General features: G+C 43.6%; 3 protein-coding genes and 1 non-coding gene across 6 annotated transcripts in view; all 4 read right to left on the bottom strand.

Annotated features, from left to right (window-relative positions):
* Positions 1-6,825, bottom strand: part of spegb (striated muscle enriched protein kinase b) — a 33,230-nt gene extending 26,405 nt beyond the window's left edge. Inside the window, exon 1 of one of the 2 annotated variants that reach the window (XM_068573236.1) lies at positions 5,773-6,825. In XM_068573236.1, coding sequence (XP_068429337.1) covers positions 5,773-6,187 — 415 coding nt within the window. In that variant the 5' untranslated portion in view covers positions 6,188-6,825. Of the gene's footprint in view, positions 1-875; positions 1,541-5,772 lie in introns of those variants that run through there. The other variant, XM_068573238.1, reaches the window with a different exon arrangement.
* A 1,555-nt stretch (positions 6,826-8,380) lies between these two features.
* Positions 8,381-9,507, bottom strand: LOC137783197 (C-X-C chemokine receptor type 2-like; the record flags this gene model as incomplete). Its single annotated transcript, XM_068572995.1, has 1 exon — positions 8,381-9,507. A coding segment is annotated over one exon (1,116 nt), but the record flags the coding sequence as incomplete, so codon positions are not given.
* A 2,912-nt stretch (positions 9,508-12,419) lies between these two features.
* Positions 12,420-16,471, bottom strand: nabp1a (nucleic acid binding protein 1a). 2 transcript variants are annotated; one of them, XM_068573230.1, is made up of 6 exons: positions 15,381-16,471; positions 15,052-15,190; positions 14,837-14,908; positions 14,336-14,414; positions 14,197-14,248; positions 12,420-13,451 (listed from the first exon to the last, which is right to left on the bottom strand). In XM_068573230.1, exons 1-6 carry the CDS (start codon positions 15,472-15,474, stop codon positions 13,237-13,239), a joined length of 651 nt encoding a protein of 216 aa, XP_068429331.1. In that variant the 5' UTR covers positions 15,475-16,471; the 3' UTR covers positions 12,420-13,236. The 2 variants fall into 2 exon arrangements, with proteins under 2 accessions (XP_068429331.1, XP_068429330.1); XM_068573229.1 differs by having other exon boundaries at positions 12,423-13,451; positions 14,179-14,248.
* Positions 16,472-17,073: 602 nt separating this feature from the next.
* Positions 17,074-17,155, bottom strand: trnas-cga (transfer RNA serine (anticodon CGA)). The gene has a single exon. It is a non-coding gene; the product is annotated as a tRNA-Ser (tRNA).
* Positions 17,156-18,411: the final 1,256 nt, after the last annotated feature.

The raw sequence follows: 18,411 nt of genomic DNA, 5'->3' as shown, positions 1-18,411 counted from the left end.
GGAACATGCATTTTTGGGCCACGATAGACCCTGAAGTTGTAATTCCACGTTCCACGCCCGGAGCTCTTCCTTGCGGCTCGACTCAACATGTCAGGTCTCGAAGATGAACACAATTCTTTGTTGTTTTTTTGCAAGGTGGATGCAACTGCAATCAAAGAGGTTTTATTAAATCGTAGAGAAAACAACTTTAAACTACTCTAAAAGAAAGGTTTGGATTCCTGAAATGCACCATCGCACTGGTCTTGAGTAGTGAGTAGAAGAGGAGGTTATCACACATCAGCTGAATTAGCAATTGGCTAGAAAACTGCTATGATGGCAGTGTGTGATTGCATTGGGGGTATTACTGTAAATACATCACGCAATAATCTCAGATTAGCGCGGCTCACTGCAACCCCACACGGCTCAAGTTATATCCTCAATAATCGAGTATTATCTGTTAAAGACTGGTGACAAACAGAGTTTTATCTTTTAATCATCAACAGTGGGGTTAGAAGATATGAGCCACATTAGTCATAATTACATCAGCATTTTAGTGAAACTTGATTCTTTGAAGTTAGTTCAAAGCTCCGGCGGTGTCTTGAGCGTGGTGATTTCTAACCAAGAGTTCTCGTGCTGGTTTCTATTATATCACACAATAACAATGGTGGAAGCCCGTCTCCCTTTTTTAATTAAGGATGCACAGAGTCGCTTCATCTCCTTCAGTTATTATCGTTGCATCGGACACGGCCAGTTGAGAAAACACCGTGCTGCCAGTCGATGAGCCGTGATGTTGATCAAACCTTAAATATTTTGCTTTTTTTTGACGTTCTACACCCAGCCAATGGGTGAATAAGTGTCTAATACATAAACCACAGATAACATGAAATAGCACTTGCCTGATATTTTTCTTTGGTGTGGATTTTCTTTACGGCCACTGTCGGTTTGCCCGCGACAGGTATTTCTTGCCTCGGCTGACGCTCGGCAGCAGGGTATTCCCCGAATTACGCCGGGGGTTCCGAGCCATTACTACACGCCTCGATCAGGACATTTTCTGGGAGAGACATCAGCCATTAACAGCCGACTACTTTGGCGTAAAAAGACCCAACTTATGCGGCGCAAGTCTGCTGACGTGCAGGTTAGAAGCATCTCAATCAAACGCAAAGAGAAGAAAGAAAAAAGAAGGCACTTTGGTGCGTTACATAACAAGTTGCAACCTCACGGAGTCAGCACTTCTTCTGAGAGGATTCGTTTCTGGAAAAAGCATTGATCTCCATCCGCAGGTGGACATGTCTGTTGAATGCATATCATCCACTCTTGAGGGAGCCCCCCCAGCCCCCTTGTCCACACAATAGCCAGCAACAGTGTAAGCATCTTCCCCCGCTGTGTTCCACCCCGCAGGCAGCGCACACCGATAGGCAGAGAAACCAGTGGGAGTGATCCAGCCCTCTCGAGATCAGCGTCCTACAGCATTGGTTGACATTTTTCATCTTTCCCTTCCTCCCCATGTGTCCGTGTCTCGTCCTCCAGTCGACGGAGGAGAGAGAGGGGAGAATCGCTGCACAGGGACGACCCCCCCCCCCCCCCCCCCACACACACACACACACACACACACACACACACACACGCCTCACACACACACGCCTCGCTCCTCTTCATCGCTGGAACGCCGGTCGCTCTCAAAAGCAGCACAATGTGTTGCCAAGCTGCCGACGACGCTGAATACACAGAGCAAATCCCATTTACCGGCTTAACCCTCTAAAAAAAAAAAAGATGGATTTAATGGCTGCACACACAGCTACGAGCATAAAAGATCGGGCTGTACATGCCACAAGCAGCTGCTGCTGATATTTGATGCACTTGCTGTGATAAGGACTCGGCACACACTTTTCCCGCTGAATGAGATGTACAGCTCGCACATTTCATTGACATCACCTCAGTGCACAGAAATGGCCACGCTCAGAATTGACATTTCAATTGACACAGCAGCAGCCCGCTGTGCTCAGGACCAAATAGCACCGTGACCACACCGAGAGATTGAGTCTCACACCTGGAGATTCACATTTTGAAATGAACCCAAGGGTCTGAAAAGACGCTACGTTTACAGCAGTATGTATACCTAAACAGGTGCATCAATAATAACTCATACTAAATATATCACGGTTGCAGATCAGGCTGCACGGTGATGAGACTCATACTTGGATCAATATTAATATCACGATGATTTATCCAAATTATTTAACTATCATGTTCAAACAAACACGCTTTCACTCAAATGAACTCAAATTCCTGCTAATGGACAACGTTTTGCATCGTATGCACGGTGCATCTCTGAGAAGAAACCAATTACTTTAACCCCAAAATGACTCATTCATTCCTACAAGAAGTGGCGCGAGGGGGAGGAGCTAAACACATCCGGTCACTAAAGAGGACATTTGTTAGGCTACTGAAAGTGTTACAATGAACTTGCATGAACAGAAAACATTGTGAAAGGCTGAAAGAAGGCGTGGCAGCTACCTGTCAATCACACTAATTTAAACTAGCATTAAGACCATAAATGCATGTTTGCAATGTTCACTGAGGGAATAAATCAAATGAGAAATTGGGGGATTTTCCCATAGACTTCTATACAATCCGACCAGAGGAGTCGCCCTCTGATGGCCATTAGAAAGATCGCTGCCAGGTCCTGACCTGTCGCTCCTCCTATATTATTTTCTCCTGAACTTAAGCAAAGCAAAAGTCGTTAAAAAGCTCTGACAAACTCCACAGTCCCCCCTCTGGATTTCTTGCCCATCAAACAACATTTGTTGATATTTAATATCTACTTATTAAAGCAACACGGTGACGTGGGAGGAGGGGGGGACTTCCAAAGTGGAACGGCAGCTCCACCTGTTCCCCCACACTCATGATCCAGGAGGAAGACAACATGAGGAAACTATCCAAAACCCCACCGGGAGGGCCACGGTCATGCCCAGAGGGGACGTCTAAAGCTCCCAGTAGCTCTCTCCAAACTGTATATTACTCTGAAAGCTTTACACAGAGAATATATGTTTGTTTGTTCTTTCAAATAAAATCACTGAGTCAGTTACTGAACTGTTATCGTCAGCTCTCTGCAGCTCGTAGCATCTTTTAGCTTCTTGGTTTTACGGCCTTGAGCTTCGCGTTTTGTTCCTTCCACCTCCAGGAACGCACGTCGCTCTGTATCGCCTGAAGTGTACTGAAAAGTTGTGAATATCTCGTGTTTTCTGCCGCCCCCAAGTGGCCGAGGATGTGCCAATGCAGGTTTAAGCTTCACTTGTCAGTGCGTTCATATGAAGGATTAAGGAATACCTTGTAGAGGGATCAAAGTTCATTCGGAGGAACCGAAGCTTCAGATCATTTTCACTGAACTTTAATGTTGCTGTATTGTCTATTTTTCTCATATTTCTAAATCCAGTGTCAAAGTTGTGTTTGACACTTGTTTCACTGGCCACAAGTTGCCAAATGACCGCAGCTTTGTTGTTTTTTACAATTCGTGCTTTATGTTTTACATATTTAACCGACCGACTGCACAATCAAAAGCAGAATTAAAGACGATAGAGACATTACGCAATAAAAAAATGTCTATATCACATCAGGTGCATGACATCACAACATATGGCAGCCATCTTTATGCTTCTGCATGATTAGTAGAAGTGGAAAATGGTCCTTTCCCTGATCCGTTAAGGGGGGGAGGAGTCGTACAGAGCCGAGCTAAAATTAGCAGTGATGTCTTCCTGTGTAACAGGAGAGATGTTGGCTGGCCAACATCAGTAAAATCTAAGGCCTGGCACATTCCTCTGTATAAATAACTAGGGAGAGTTGGTGGGGGGGGGGGGGCAGTACAGGGAGATATTTTCAAAGAGAGAGAGAGAGAGAGGAAAGCATCGCTGAGTGATGGGACAGCTGTAGACTTTTACGCACACGGAAAAGCAGCCGAACTGAAGGTTAAAATGGAGAGTCGAAGGGAAAACGTCTCGATATCGTTTTGAGGCTCTGACGAAAGCCGACGGGATCGCAGCCCCCCGAAGGCCGCGAACAAACACTGTGCAGCTACACCCCCCTGTTTCTGAGAGCCCGCAGCTGTGTTTCATAGAGATAACACAATCTGTGCAGTCTCTGATCATTTGGAGTGGATATGATTGAACTTATACTTGAAACAGAGCTGTGTGCAGCGTGTGAACTGAAAGCAACACATTGATTCTGCCATGAACTATGTTTAGTGAAGCCCAAGATCCACGCTGGACTACATTTACTCAAATAAACTGGTATAGTTACCGCACTACAATCTGTCGTTTCGCACCACAATGAAGTCAGTCCTACTGTAATATAGCATTTCAGAAGAAAAACTCAACTTTTCATAGAATCTCACTGGGATGGAGGTATTTTGTCATCAGCGTCATAACTACAGGCGGGCGAGGGTGGGGGAGGGGTCGCCTGCGTTTTGATGGTGCATCTTTTACGTGGCCTGTGTCTAAGCGTCCAATATTTATACAGTAAAGGAAACATTATATGCTGTGGTTTCTCGCTGCCCGCGCTAAAATGGTATCGTTGTCATCACGTTGCCCAGAACGCAGACTTTTTTTTTAGCCGGCACAAAGCATCCTGTTGCTTGAACCCAGTAGGGGGTCGTCGTGGAAAGCGCTCGCTCTTCTTCATTTTTGTACTTCATTTGCCTAAAAAGTATTCCTCGCACCAACTTGAATGACCCGTTGGGCTTGACTTGTGCTTAAAGAAAAGGAAACTATTAATTGGAGGAGTGAGTTTTCCCTCTGCACACAATGACAACGACTTAAACAGATGTATGAGGAGCTGGTTGTTGGAGCTGGTTATGTCTCTTTTCAAGGCGGCTGGAAGAAGCTTTTGTTGATCATGTGATTACAACAACCATCTTCATATCCTTCATTCAGGACAAATGAACGACTCATTTTGCGGTATATATCAAATCTGAACGAATGCAATTATTACATTTGTTCAGAATTTGGTAATCAAGTTATTGAAAGGAGTTATTTTTGACTCAACTAAACCCAGCATCTTTACGTGTCTTTTCCAATAATTCCAATAATTTGGAGTGGCATTGAATAAATTTATTGTGGAGGGAGAAAAAAGAAGCAATATCTATTAGAAACAAGGAATATGTGCATGTTTTAGAGCAAAAGATTGTCTTTGCGTCTCTAAAAACAACCGACTCGCATACACGTGTGTAAATGTACACTTGAATACTTGATTGTGTGTATTTATACCATGTATATATAAGCATTGCGTTTCCTCATTTTACATTAGGATTATGTTATTTATGTCTACCATGTCTAGAATCCCCCAAATAAAGAAGTCCAGGGACAAAGTTAATGCTCTGTATATGGCCAAAGATTAGTACAAAGTACAAAGATGATGTCAGACACCATAAGAACTCATATTAATACTCAAATATATAACGATTGTAAGTACTTCCTAGTAGCAGGTAGCAGTGCTAGTAGCTGAGATATTAGTCAGCATTTTCCCTTCAGGTTCCTGCAAAATGAAACAGGAGGCCAGACACTCGTGTTTTCTAGCTGCTACTACGTGACTGTGGCATGCTGGGACATTTCCTTAGAAGTTACCGCCATGAATTAAATTATCTTGGACAAGCATATTACTGACGTTGAAGGGGGGTATCGAGGGGAACTGTGGGTGTTGTAGTCAAACCCATTGAAGGCCTCTTCCTTCGAGAGTTTTCTCTCTCACACACATACAGTATGGCCGACTTGTAAAGTATATTAAGAGCTTTTTTTTTTTTACCTTCACCGAGGTCCAGCACCGCCAGCACGGCGCTGCTCCGCGCGTCCCCCACGTGATTGTTGGCGATGCAGGTGTACAGGCCCGCGTCGCTGGGCTTGCAGTCCCTAATCCAGAGCCCCCCGTACTCCTGGTTCTCCATGTTCAGGAGCTCGTCGTTGTGGTACCAGTACAGCGAGGGCTGGGGGTCTCCCGCCACCGACACCTTCAGGCGGATATCGCAGCCGGTTCCCACCGCGGCGTTCCTCATCTTGCGCGCGAACACCGGCGGGGTCGGGGTGGAGTGGCCGGGGCCCGGGGGCTCCGGGGCGGCCCATTCCGGGCTCACTTTGGGCCGCTTCGGGGGGCTGCGGGGTGCCGAGTCCGCCGCCTCGTCTGCCCCCTTTTTCAGGGTCATTTGCACCTGAGCCTTCCTCATGGTTGAACGGAGTTTTTGGGGGGTGGCTCCCACGGTGTGTCCACAGCACAGACTGGGAACTCACTCACAGTAATTCAAACCCAACAAGTCCAGTGAGGGCATGAGAGCGCACGAGCAGGCTTTGCACACAAACTACAGTTCCTTTACATTTTTAGAATTGCAGACACTCTCTTGGGTTTTTATTTCACGTGGAAAGCGGAATTAAAATGTGCAGAAACACGCTCTGCCATGGATGAATTCTCCTCAAATGTTGTCCAAAGTAGAAAAAAAAAAAGAAATAAATTTGTTGATGACCAGGTAATTAGGCAGATAGAAATAGCTCCCACTCTTACTGCCCATGAGGTATTTTTAGGGCAAGACCCAGTGGATCATGTTGCGTTAACAGCTCCCCTTGACTTGTCTGCTGGAAGCGAAGGCCCTGCTTTTTCGCCTCTTTCTTCCCCCCCCCTCTCTTGATGTTTCTCGGCCGCTTTTCAGTCGTCTGTCATCACGCCTGCGGGGCGCGAGGTCGAGTCTCCCGAGAGTTCCCTCTTCGTGTGCCACGAGGCGGCCTTGTGGGATCCGTCCTCGCTCGGCTTCCGTTTGAATGAGAGCATTAGGTCCCGTCCAACGAGTTGCACAGTGCCGCCAACCCACCCCACCCCACCCTCTCTCTGTGTCCCACGAGCTGGACCACCCCACTCATGATCTGCCCTCTTGCGTCTGCCAGGGGATGGGGAGGGCGGTGACGGTCGGGGAGCCCAGCAGGCCTCACAATGACAGCTGCACAAGGCATCCGTCTGCGCCGCTCGCTGTGCGACCCCCCCCCCCTCCTCTCCCCTCGTCATTTTTAGCCAACCTGAGGTCAGTAGAACATGTGAGATGGTGCAACACTTGGCACAGAGGGGTGGTGGTCAGTATGGGACAGATAGATCTAATTTGTAGGTCAAATGTGGAGGCTGAGGTTGGCCTCCAGTGCGGGCCGGCAGCTGTGGCCCTGTAATAGTCGTTTGCAGTTCTGTTTCTTCATATATATATATATATTACGCAGAGTGGAGCAGAGGACTTGTCCGTGAGGAAGTTGGTGCTTTATGCACCTGAAAACAAAAAAAAACACATGAAGGAAGGTAGTAAATGCCTTCCGTCCGTGATTTTCTGATATAGTCTGTATCACAATGCAACCCTAATACTCTCGACTCAAATTCTTCTTCTTCTTCTTTTTCTTCTGCTTTTGTGTTCACGAGCAGCGCTGCCCGTCAGCTGCACTTCCCTGTGATCATTTTGTAACCAAACACTTATACTTTTTGAGGATTTGTTGGGTTTTTTGTACACAGAGGGAGGAAATCTTTCTCAGTGATCCAGATGCTGCAGTCGTCACATCTGTTCAACAACTTTCAAAAGAAGCTGCTGCAAAATACAATTATTTTTTTTAATTAAAAGCACTAGTCTACCTTCTATCAGTTATTCAAGTCAAATGTAAATGTGTTTGTGACATAAAAGTGACTCACTGGTGTTATCATACGACTATAATATATTATATTACAATAATTATAATATAATTGGAAACAGAGAGGAGTGAACATGTACAACTTTAATGACTACAGATTGCAAATTGTGAATGGCGACCTGCTGTCTTCTGTTAGATCATCATTAAAAATAATACATCACTGTTAACAAGTATAGTACTGTAAAATATAATAATATAATATTATCTAATGCCAAGTTGTTCACAGTTTTTTCTTTCAGCTGCATCTCCAGGGGTTCATCAGAAGCGGATGTTCGGTCTGTTGTGACAGTATTATGGTGTTGAAACATGAAAAATTGAAACTTGACAAATATGTTTCCTCAGAACAAGACATGACTGAGGAAAGAGAGGGGATTTAATTGGGTAACCGCAACTTTTGTTTATTTACAGCTTAACTTTAAATAACATTGGCCTGTTAAACACAGTTCAAGTTATTTATATATTGTCATGTGCACATATAAAAAAATCTCCCGCCAAAAATGCCCCTTTAAATATGTATAAAAAAGAGTCACAATGAGAATCTAACACATAAAATATTGCAACCGACTCAAATGAGAAAATGGGGCAAAAACGTGAAAAAATGGATATTCACAAAAAAAAAAAGGGAAATCTTCAAGGAAAAATGTTTTTAAGATGTTGATTTTTGAGTTTTGGAAAGTCCACCCAATATGATCGTTAAAAGTGTCTCTTTCGCTGACTCTCACATGAACGTGGACGTGAGGTCCGACGACAGCGAGGACCTGCTGCTCATCCTCGCCGCCGCCGCCGCCGAGGACGAGGACGCCCTCTCGGGGGGGAAGCCCGCCTTCTTCACCAGCTTCTGCAGCCTCTCGCGGAACTTCTCCCCGACGAAGGCGTACAGCACCGGGTTGACGCAGCTGTGCAGCAGCCCCAGACTCTGCGTGCCCAGCATGGCCTTGTCCACCGCCATCCTCGCGGGGCACTTGTACGGCACGATCTTGGCCCGGAAGAACGTGTCCGCCATCACCGCCACGTGGTACGGCGCCCAGCAGAGCAGGAAGGCCGCCACCACGAACACGATCACCCTCATGGCGCGCTGCCGCTGCAGGCCGCCGCGGACGTGCAGCAGCCGCCGGACGGTGACCCCGTAGCAGGGCAGCATGATGGCCAGCGGGATCAGAAAGCCCAGCGTGTGGCGGAGGACCCTGGTGGCCTGGCGCCACACGTCGGCGCTTTCGGGGTCGTACTGCTCGCCGCACGCCGTCTGGTTGGAGGCCTTGTCGAGGAACGTGGAGTTCAAAAACCCCGGCAGGGACAGGAGCGCGCCGACGGTCCACATGGCGGCGCAGACCACCCGGCTGGCGCGTAGCCTGTTGGCCTTGCGGGCCGCCATGGCTCTCACGATCACCATGTAGCGGTCCACGCTGATGCACGTCAGGAAGAGGATGCTGGAGTAGAAGCTCAGCTCCTGGAGGACGGTGACGAGTTTGCACACGGCGTCGCCGAACACCCAGCCCTTGGTGACGGAGGTGGCCCAGAACGGGAGCGTCACGGCGAGCATGAGGTCGGCGACCGCCAGGTGGAGGAGGTAGAGGTCGGAGGGGGGCAGCGGCTGCTTGCTGAGGCCGATCACCAGCCCCACGACCAGGTTGCCCGGTATGGCCAGCAGGAAGATGAGGACGTAGAAGACGCTCACGGCAATGGCCGCCGCGTCTGGGATGGAGTAGGTGTGGCAGGGCTGCGTCTCCGGGTCCAGAACGAAGCCCGTGTCGTTGAAGGTGAGGTTGAGCTCATCGTAAATGAGGCCAAAGTCTACAACCAAAGAAGATGTGTTGGAATCTGCAGGCACAGCAACAAGAAAGGAACATTTTAGTTATAAAACAGTAAATTCCCCCAGTGTGAAAATAATATGCAATGTCAAAGTGTAGATGCCTTCAGAGTTATTACAACAACAGCAAGAGTAAAATGCCCCCATTTGTCCCTTTATACACAATCTTTGCAACAAGAAGCAGCAGTTTTATTTGCATTTACTGTAGTTAACAGAGTTTTTAATATCACATTTCAGTGCAGTTAGATGAACACAAGTGAGTGTTTTTCACACCGTGTGCAGCAATCGAGATAAAGTTAAACAAAATGTGTGAATCTCTCCTTTTAAAATGTGTATTTGAACAATTATAGAAGACCCACTGATTTGTGGATAATCCCCCAAAAAATCAATAGCAAATGTAACTGCACTCAGATTTGGTATTGAAACATATACAGAATAATAACTAAATAATAAAAACAACACTTCCCAGTATGTAGTTGAAAATATTAACTCCAGGGTGGAATTGAGAAGAAGTCGATCATGTTCATATAGTGTTTTAATGTACTCTTTGTGTGACATTAACAGTCAATTTTACTGTATAAGCCTGTTGAAAATACTACATATACTTTAGTTTTTACACCGTCTACATGCTGCAGGATACACAGAAGCAAGGCACAAATAAATATGCTGTATAAAGCTTATTTTTAACTGTTTTAAAAGGGAAAAATCATCTTTAAAATGCACATTGTCAAACTGGCAGTTTGACAATGTGCATACATGTATTTATTAAATACTGTTAACATAAATAAAACAAGTAAGTTGTTATTCTAAGGATGAAAAAACTCACCAGACATTGTGGTGTCTTCTTTGTGGGAGGCACTGCTGTGTGTCAAAGAGAGAGAAAACACACACACACACTTACCGTGTGTCTCCACACCCCTCCCCTCATCATCCACCCACTCAACACACACCTACACACATTGTGATTTGCTCAACACACACATCACATGAATGCATCTCATCTTTAAGGAAAGGGTGGAGATTATGTTTCAACATCCCATATTGTTGATTTGTTCAATCTTTTTCTGAGGACACACATTTTTGTCTTATAAAAATCTCACTTTGTGGTAGCTGCTACTTGTGCCAAAGTCAAACAATTTTACTGTATTTCCCCTTAAATTATTGCTATCTAACGTGTGTTTTCATGAAGTTCTCCATTCAACCTGTCAGTAAAAGCATCAGAGCATTATTTTAACTCCCAACAACTACTTTCTTCTAAGTGTTTGTTGATACATCAGTGAGACTCTTTTGTTTTTCAAGAGTCATTGTTTGTTAAACCTGAACCACAAACCACAGTCTGAGTCATCGGGGTCATGAGATGAGCTCGTCACACTGGACTCAAAATCAAAAGAGAAACCGTTTTATGAATTTGAAATGAACGGGCAGAGAAATGTCTCTGCTGCTTTATATATATATATATATATATATATATATATATATATATATATATATATACATATATATACATACATACATATATACATATATATATACATATATGTATATATATATATATATATATATACATATATATACACATATATATACACACACATATATACACACATATATCATATATATATGTGTGTGTATATATACATATATATATACATACATATATATACACACATATATACACATATATATATACACACATATATACGTGTATACATATACATATGTGTGTATATATATATATAAATATATATATATGTATAAATATATATATATATATAAATATATATATATAAATATATATATATATGCATATAAATATATATATATATGCAATATACTTCCTTACATTTTGTGAAACAGCAGGTGAGTTCTAATCGAGTTCTGTGAACATGTTGTTTTTCTTTTAATAAATAAACCACATGATGTGACTCCATCCTGATGGTCGAGAGGAAGTTCCCGCCTCATGACATGCATCGGTGTTGACACACGAGTGCCGAGCATCACACTTCCTGCCACACGTCTCATGTGTTTCAATTTCCAGTGTCACAAGTGATGCACTTTTTTTGTTGTTGCTGGAAGTGGAAGTACACAAACATGCCGTGAACATGTGGCAAGACATATCATCGGGCCCTTGACATTAGGACCGGGCTTTTGAGAGCTTTACATGGAAATTTATTTCAGTACATCTTATGGATAGACTGAAATATGACAGGACAATGTTCCATTGTCCCCGGGCTACATTTTTTTCTCCTTTTAAGTTCAATAACAGCTGTTGTTTGGCTCCATGGTGTTAATTGGAACACGGCACATGTAAAGTAATCTCTATGAATAGCAGCTCTACTGCTCTGCCAGTGTTCACACCCTGAAACCGAAGGAAAGTGTCCAACGTTAAACGCAGTAACATCTCAGAGGTCACGTTATGGTGCTTGGTGCAACAAAGGAAATGAAGAAAGTTTCTTTTGTATGCAAGGCGTTGCTTCAAAATGGAAGACTTTTGAGCAAAAGCTTTGTTTAGAAGTGTAAATGTGAAGGAAAAAAAAGGTTAAATATTTAAAACTCCACTCCTGCTTAATTGTGTGATTTTAACAGATACATGGACACTTAAAAAAGAGAGAAGAGGACCCTCTAATGATGTGTAGCTTATACTTTGGAGCGTCCTCTAAACGTGTGTAGTTCACATCTATAGGCACTAGATGGTGCTGTCGCAGTGGTATGGCACCCCAAGGTGGCAGCGTCAACCGTGGCATGTCTGTGGTCACTTGGAAGGTTTCATACGCTTCTTATGGAGTTTAACTCTGGTATTGTTGATACTTGTGACAAGCTGTATGTCTTCCAGAAAACTGTTTAAAGCCAAAGTGTAAAAAAAAATTTAAATCTTTACTCGAGGTACTTGCATGTTAAGTCACAAGTTGTTAGAGTACTTGAGATACTGCAGTACTTGATACTGTGCATGTGATTGAATTTACAGTAACTTGTGTTCCTGTCAAACAGACTACATGTGGCAGCAGAATTACTGTAAAATTTATTCTGTCAAACATTTCGCTGTGACTTAAAGTGTTCAAAACGTAATGTCGGTACAACTGATGGAAAACAAAAATGTTTAATATCAATTTACCTACCGATCATTAAAATTTCATAACTAACACCTTTTCTTTTCACAGATTCACTTTGGATACAGTTCGGTTATGAGGGACAGAGGAGACCCTTTCATCATGCTTTCAGTCCAAGAACTCCATTTTCACCAACTTAAGGCTTTTCCCCACCGCTGAAAAAAAAAAAAACGTACTTCCTGATTTAAATGACAGCCGAGGTTACCCCGACATAAATTAAGTGAAGAAAGTGCATCAAGTGTTCAAGTAGGGTGTATAGTTTGAAAGACGGTAGCAGGTGAAGGGGGTTAAGGACAGTGTACGGGGGAGGAAACCACTGGCACGGGGCTGGCAACTTTGCAGTGACATTTAGAAGAAAAAAGGGGGCGGAGACTGAGAAGGCCGACCGCAAGTCAACCCACCGAGGCCCGCCTGCTCGTCCAGTGGTAGATCAGTCACTGTGCTGCTTACCGAGAGCACGACGCACGATAAACGACACATTTGACTACGTCAGCATGTATAAAAATGATGCAAGCGGTCCCTAATTTAATTCAGAATTTTGAATATAGGCTGTGACGAGAAGGGGCAGAAATGTTTTTAAAACACGGGGCGAGGGGGGAAATGGAGATGTCCATAGTTTTCTCACAATTTCCCCCCACAATGCCCCATTTTATCTTTTGGCACGCCGTGGATCCCTGCCATTGCTAATGGTAACTGAAGACTTTGCAGTTGTGGAGGGTCCAGCAGCAGCAGCGGCGGTAGCTGGAGGCGCGCCATTGCCAGGTGACCGGCCGTTGGGTCGCCCGACGCTCCCGAACCCGGTGTCACGGGCCGCACCGGGGGCTGGGTTGTTGTTGTTGGCAAATGGAGGCATGGCACCGTTACCTGTGGGTTGAGGTTGAGAAATACAAGTAAGTACCAACAGGAAGAAGAAGAAAAAAACTAAAAAACACATATCAAGAGACATTTATGTTTATTAGCCTTTTTTACATTAGACATTTTGACATGTAACTGTGGGAAAATCCCAGGTGTATATAATATGAATGAAGGCTGAAATCCATGTGCTGCTTTGGATTCAGGGTCCTGGTATTGTGCATGCTGACTCGGTCACACCGGCATGGCTTACAATGGAAAGTCAAAATGTCTGCTGTGAAAAAGGCCAGTGGATCCGCCTGTCCTCTAAACACAAAAAAAAAAAGAGGCAAGAGATGAGATGCATCATTTCAGATGTAAACAAGCAATTAAACAACAAACTGCTTGTCATGTTTTGATTTAATCAAATTTGGCAACTCAAGAATTTTCACGTGTGCAATCACAAAAGTTTAATTCTGTAGTATCGTCATCATCAAGATAACACTTCTGTGTAGAAGGGATGGTACTTCATAGAAAATGTCCCCGATAATGCTAAAACAATGACAAGTGTGTGAAAATTGGCAGAGGGGAATGCAAATATATGCAAAGAGTAATGGAGTGAACGTTCAAGTATTTTGTTATTTTGCTGTGGTATCGAGAATTGGGGAATTTCGCTGACAGACCAATTGGTGTTATTCTGACCTCCCTGAAGTGTGCAAGGACATGAGCAGTGGTTCTCTGCACAGTTAAATATACTGACCTGGTGGTGCAGGTGTACCTGAATTCTGATTGGGTGGAGAGTTTCCCCTTGTATTCTGGTCTGGTTTACCCTGTTAGTGGAAGAAAATATTGTTAAGGCTGGAATGCTGATGACATGTGTTAATGCCAAGTTGAAAAGTGGGTGCATGGCTACTCACAGACTTGTTTTGCTGGTTGGTTAGCAAATCTGGGTTTTGTTCACTGAAATTCGGCACTTCTGAATACACCATGCAGAACCTGCAGACAAAACACACATTTTAAAAAAAAGGCAGAAACTGGGTTTGGTCGAGAGCGATGCGTTTTATTGTTAAAAGTAAATGTCTGACCGTTAAGCATCAGCTTCAGATTTTAAGTAATTCAAAAAGGCAGTTAAAACCAAATTGAGACTAATGTAAATTAAATGTAACAGGATTAAATGGTTCAGGCGTTTCAAGAAAGTGATTGCTCTTGAATTATTAAACGGCCTAAAGGTTTCTATAATGGATTTTTTTTTTTAATGTGTGCATTTATGTTCTTTAACCAGTTATAAAACGAACATGTTCCTGACCAATTTCTTGAAATACCCTACTTTTGTATGATGCTCGAGCAGGCGAGACCTGCAACAGGGACAAGCGCTTCACGGAAGCACAAATTGATTTGTTGCCAGCTACAGTACTCACTCTCCAATCTTCTGTAGATCTCCTCCTCTTCCAGTGTATAAGGTCAGGGAGCCTTTCCATATGGACGCATACCTAACACAGAAATATCACATTAATCTTGTTTAAGAGTTTTAGTTTCAACAGACTTGCTCAGGTACACAACTACCTGTCTGAAGTATTTGGCTCTGCAAGTTTATGCAACTTCAATCAGTTTGCATGCATGACATCAGCCCTACCCTCTGGTCAGTTTGATGATGTCCCCTGCTTGAATAAGGCTGCCCAGTTCGTCCCAGACAGAGATGGCAATGCTCCCGCTCTTGTCTGCTACCTTGCAGGAGCGCACCTCATGCCCATCTTTCGTCTTGGTCACTCGGCCTGACAGAGCAAGGCAATGAGAAGTTAGGACAAAATGGGCCAACCTTCTCAAAACTACCTCTAATCAGAGGTTGTGTGTGGAAATAAAAGTTCAAAAGTTAGTGACGCCACCGCTCCTTTAACAACAAAAAAAGACACGAGTTGACAGCTTAGGGAGGGACGCCTCAGCGTAACGGTCCAACCAACTTACCTATTTCCAACACGATGAATACGATATTGAGATTTTTCGACCCAGCCTTCACATCCTTTAACAAAAACAGGCCATCGCCTGGAGGGGTTGCCATCGTTAAGCCTCGAAGAAAGACGTCAAATCAACTCTTCGTTCCCTCACTGGCAGTTAAAACCCAATGGCGGCAAAGGGCTGGCCGTCGTTACTTTGTAATGGGGCCGCGTTAGCTGACGTTACAACGTTACCTCTGTCTCAGCTAACCGATTAGCCTCGTTAGCCGAATGCTAACTTAACCCACTTCAAACCCTCCCGCTAATGTATACCGTTTATAGACACAATGGCCGGCTTCGATGGTATTCGGCTAACCTCACATTCAGGTCGAATACAAGAAACTCTGCTGCTGGAGTTAAGGGATGAAAGATAACAATTAACGTCAAATCGGCCTCTTCAAAACACGGCAAACACGCCACCGGGCGCTAGCCGAGTAGCTTTGCTAAGGAACACCGTGCTAAATGATCGCTAGCTCGGAGCGCAAGCTAGTTAGCTAGCTGCCTTCTTTTAGTGACAGGATAAGAGTCTATGTGCACGTCTCTGTTTACGAGTGGGACCATAATGGCAGTTCTTCAAAATAAAGGTTACGCTAAGCTAACGTGAAACACGTAACTAGTGAGTAATGGAGCGAAGTGGCACTCGTCGATTTAGCAAAACATTTGGCCAAAACGTCAAATTCAAATGAGCTGGAATTGCGAAACTGACAACCAAGACGAGCGAGTCAAATCTGAGATGTTTCTACTTAAACAAAGATATTATAGTGCCGGTAACTATTAGGAGATAAGTTATCTCTCTCCCTCGACCAGTCCGCGTTAGACAACTCCTGTTTACCCCAATAATTTCAAACCGACCGCATTTCCTTTGTGTGCCTCTTTTGAGAAAAAAGTCTGGCCCAATTAATTTAGTCAGAAGACTAGTGTGTCTACATCTAACTGTGGCCTCTGTAACGTTGGAGTTGTTCGCAAGCCTTAAAAGCCCTGGTTGTATATGCCTAAACGACACTAAAACACCCCAAACACGGTCTAAAAGCTGTTCACTTTCAAAATAGCTTCCCCTGTAACTACAATACCCCAAGTCTACGTCAGACGGGGGTTTGTCGGTCTAATTTATACAAGCCGGCCAGTCCAACTATCATGCAGAGGAAAGGGGTTCACACATAGACATTTATTTTTTATGCCCTTTCACGATACAGCAGACGCATATGAACAATTAGACAGCTTTTATTTGTTAAGAGAATACAATCCCAATTACAAACAGACAATGAGCTCACCTGGTTGCAGAGCAGAAATAAAGTAGTTGGTTTATCCCAAATTAATGTAATTCACAAGCAGCGCGAGAAGAGACGCGAGTGATGGAGCACAACGTGAGAATTCAACAAGAGTCCACGATAAAGTCCGGATGAAACACACGGAGGATGAAACTTAACGATGTGGCATGTGTGACGTAAAGCCACATTGTTCTTATATCTATGTCATCACGGCTAATTCACGAGTTGTCAACTTATTTTTATTAAAACGTTCATCCACTCAGACACTGTGGTCGGAGCGCTAAATGACCCCAAACACTACGTCATTATATACATGTAACGTGTGTGCAGCGCGTTAGAAATCCATATATTTTCAGTGTACCGTTTCTCGATTAAATTAAATACAAAAAGGAGAAACGTCACGAACAGGATTCGAACCTGTGCGGGGAAACCCCATTGGATTTCGAGTCCAACGCCTTAACCTCTCGGCCACCGTGACTATTCACAATGCTATTTGTCCAGAGTTGAGTCAGATAGATGTTAGTTTTACCGTGATTCAAGTGAAATAATGTACGTTGTCGTTTGTACGATTACGTGTTTAGGTTCTCACAGCTTCACATACCAAATGTTCGTATTGCTTTGCTTGCTAGTTCTAGTGAATCATTGATAATTAAAACATGTAGCGTGTTGGTTTTGAGTTTGGACGTATGAGGGAGACAAACACCATCAAAACACATCGGCTCACACATGAGGAGGGGATGAAGGCAAAGGTAGGCTACTATTCACTTAATCACTTATCACTGTTATATTTTACTACAAACAATTTAACATGCACAGCAGATTTGCATGTACGGTGCATCTCATTACCTCTGGTTGTAAATTTAAATAGTTCTGGATTTCTTCCACTAAGATTACACAACACAAAGGCGGTGGATAGAATTTAATTCATGGTGTACATAGTAGAGGGAAAAATCCCATTCACAGAACTGTTAATAGTTTTTAGAGGGACGACTTCCTCTGTGCATCAAAAGAACATCCTATCAAAATCATTTAGTGGGTAGTGAGCATAATTCTGAGGCCCAGGAGACTCTGTTTCTGGTTAAATGGTATTCGATAAAGTTATGTAAAGGTTATTTTGTACTTTGAGTGAAGCAATCCTTTGTTGTGGATCTGACTCCAACTTTGATTTTCTACAAACTAAGCTATGTAAATAAGGGTTGAGCAATCAAACCGCTCCCTCCACCGAGATCAATCCTCTACTACAAATACCTACACGTTTACAAGACAAAGACTGTGTGACTCACGGTTACTTTAAAGCTGTAGTGACCTAAGCAACAGCAAGCTTCGCTATGTTTCATATGTGATCAGCAGAACTTTAAACTATGATACCAATGTATGTGAAATGTCTGACTGAAGTTACTCACCTTATTTTACCTCAAGGACTGCACAAAAAGACGACAAGCCATAATTGAATGTTATAAAATCTTTATTGATGTATTCAATACTAAATTCTGAAAAGGAAATGCCTGCATGTTTACAAGATGCTTGAAACAAGTGGCAGGAGCAGTTCATTTAAAAACACTCAAGTGGCGGGGAATCTTCTGCTGTGAAGGAAACGTCTTTGGTTGAAGTGGGTAACTAAATGAACAGGCTAGAAGAAGGTCAAAACTCTCATTGAACAAAGATTGGTGTTAAACACGATATCACTGACAAATGATGTAATGAAAAAAATAAATGAAGAAAAAAAAAACAGCT

Source organism: Clinocottus analis, unplaced genomic scaffold, assembly GCF_023055335.1.
Source record: "Clinocottus analis isolate CAN_PGR_092001 unplaced genomic scaffold, fCliAna1.0.p SCAF_12, whole genome shotgun sequence".
NCBI lineage: Eukaryota > Metazoa > Chordata > Actinopteri > Perciformes > Cottidae > Clinocottus > Clinocottus analis.
This window is presented reverse-complemented; position numbering and strand designations above follow the sequence as displayed.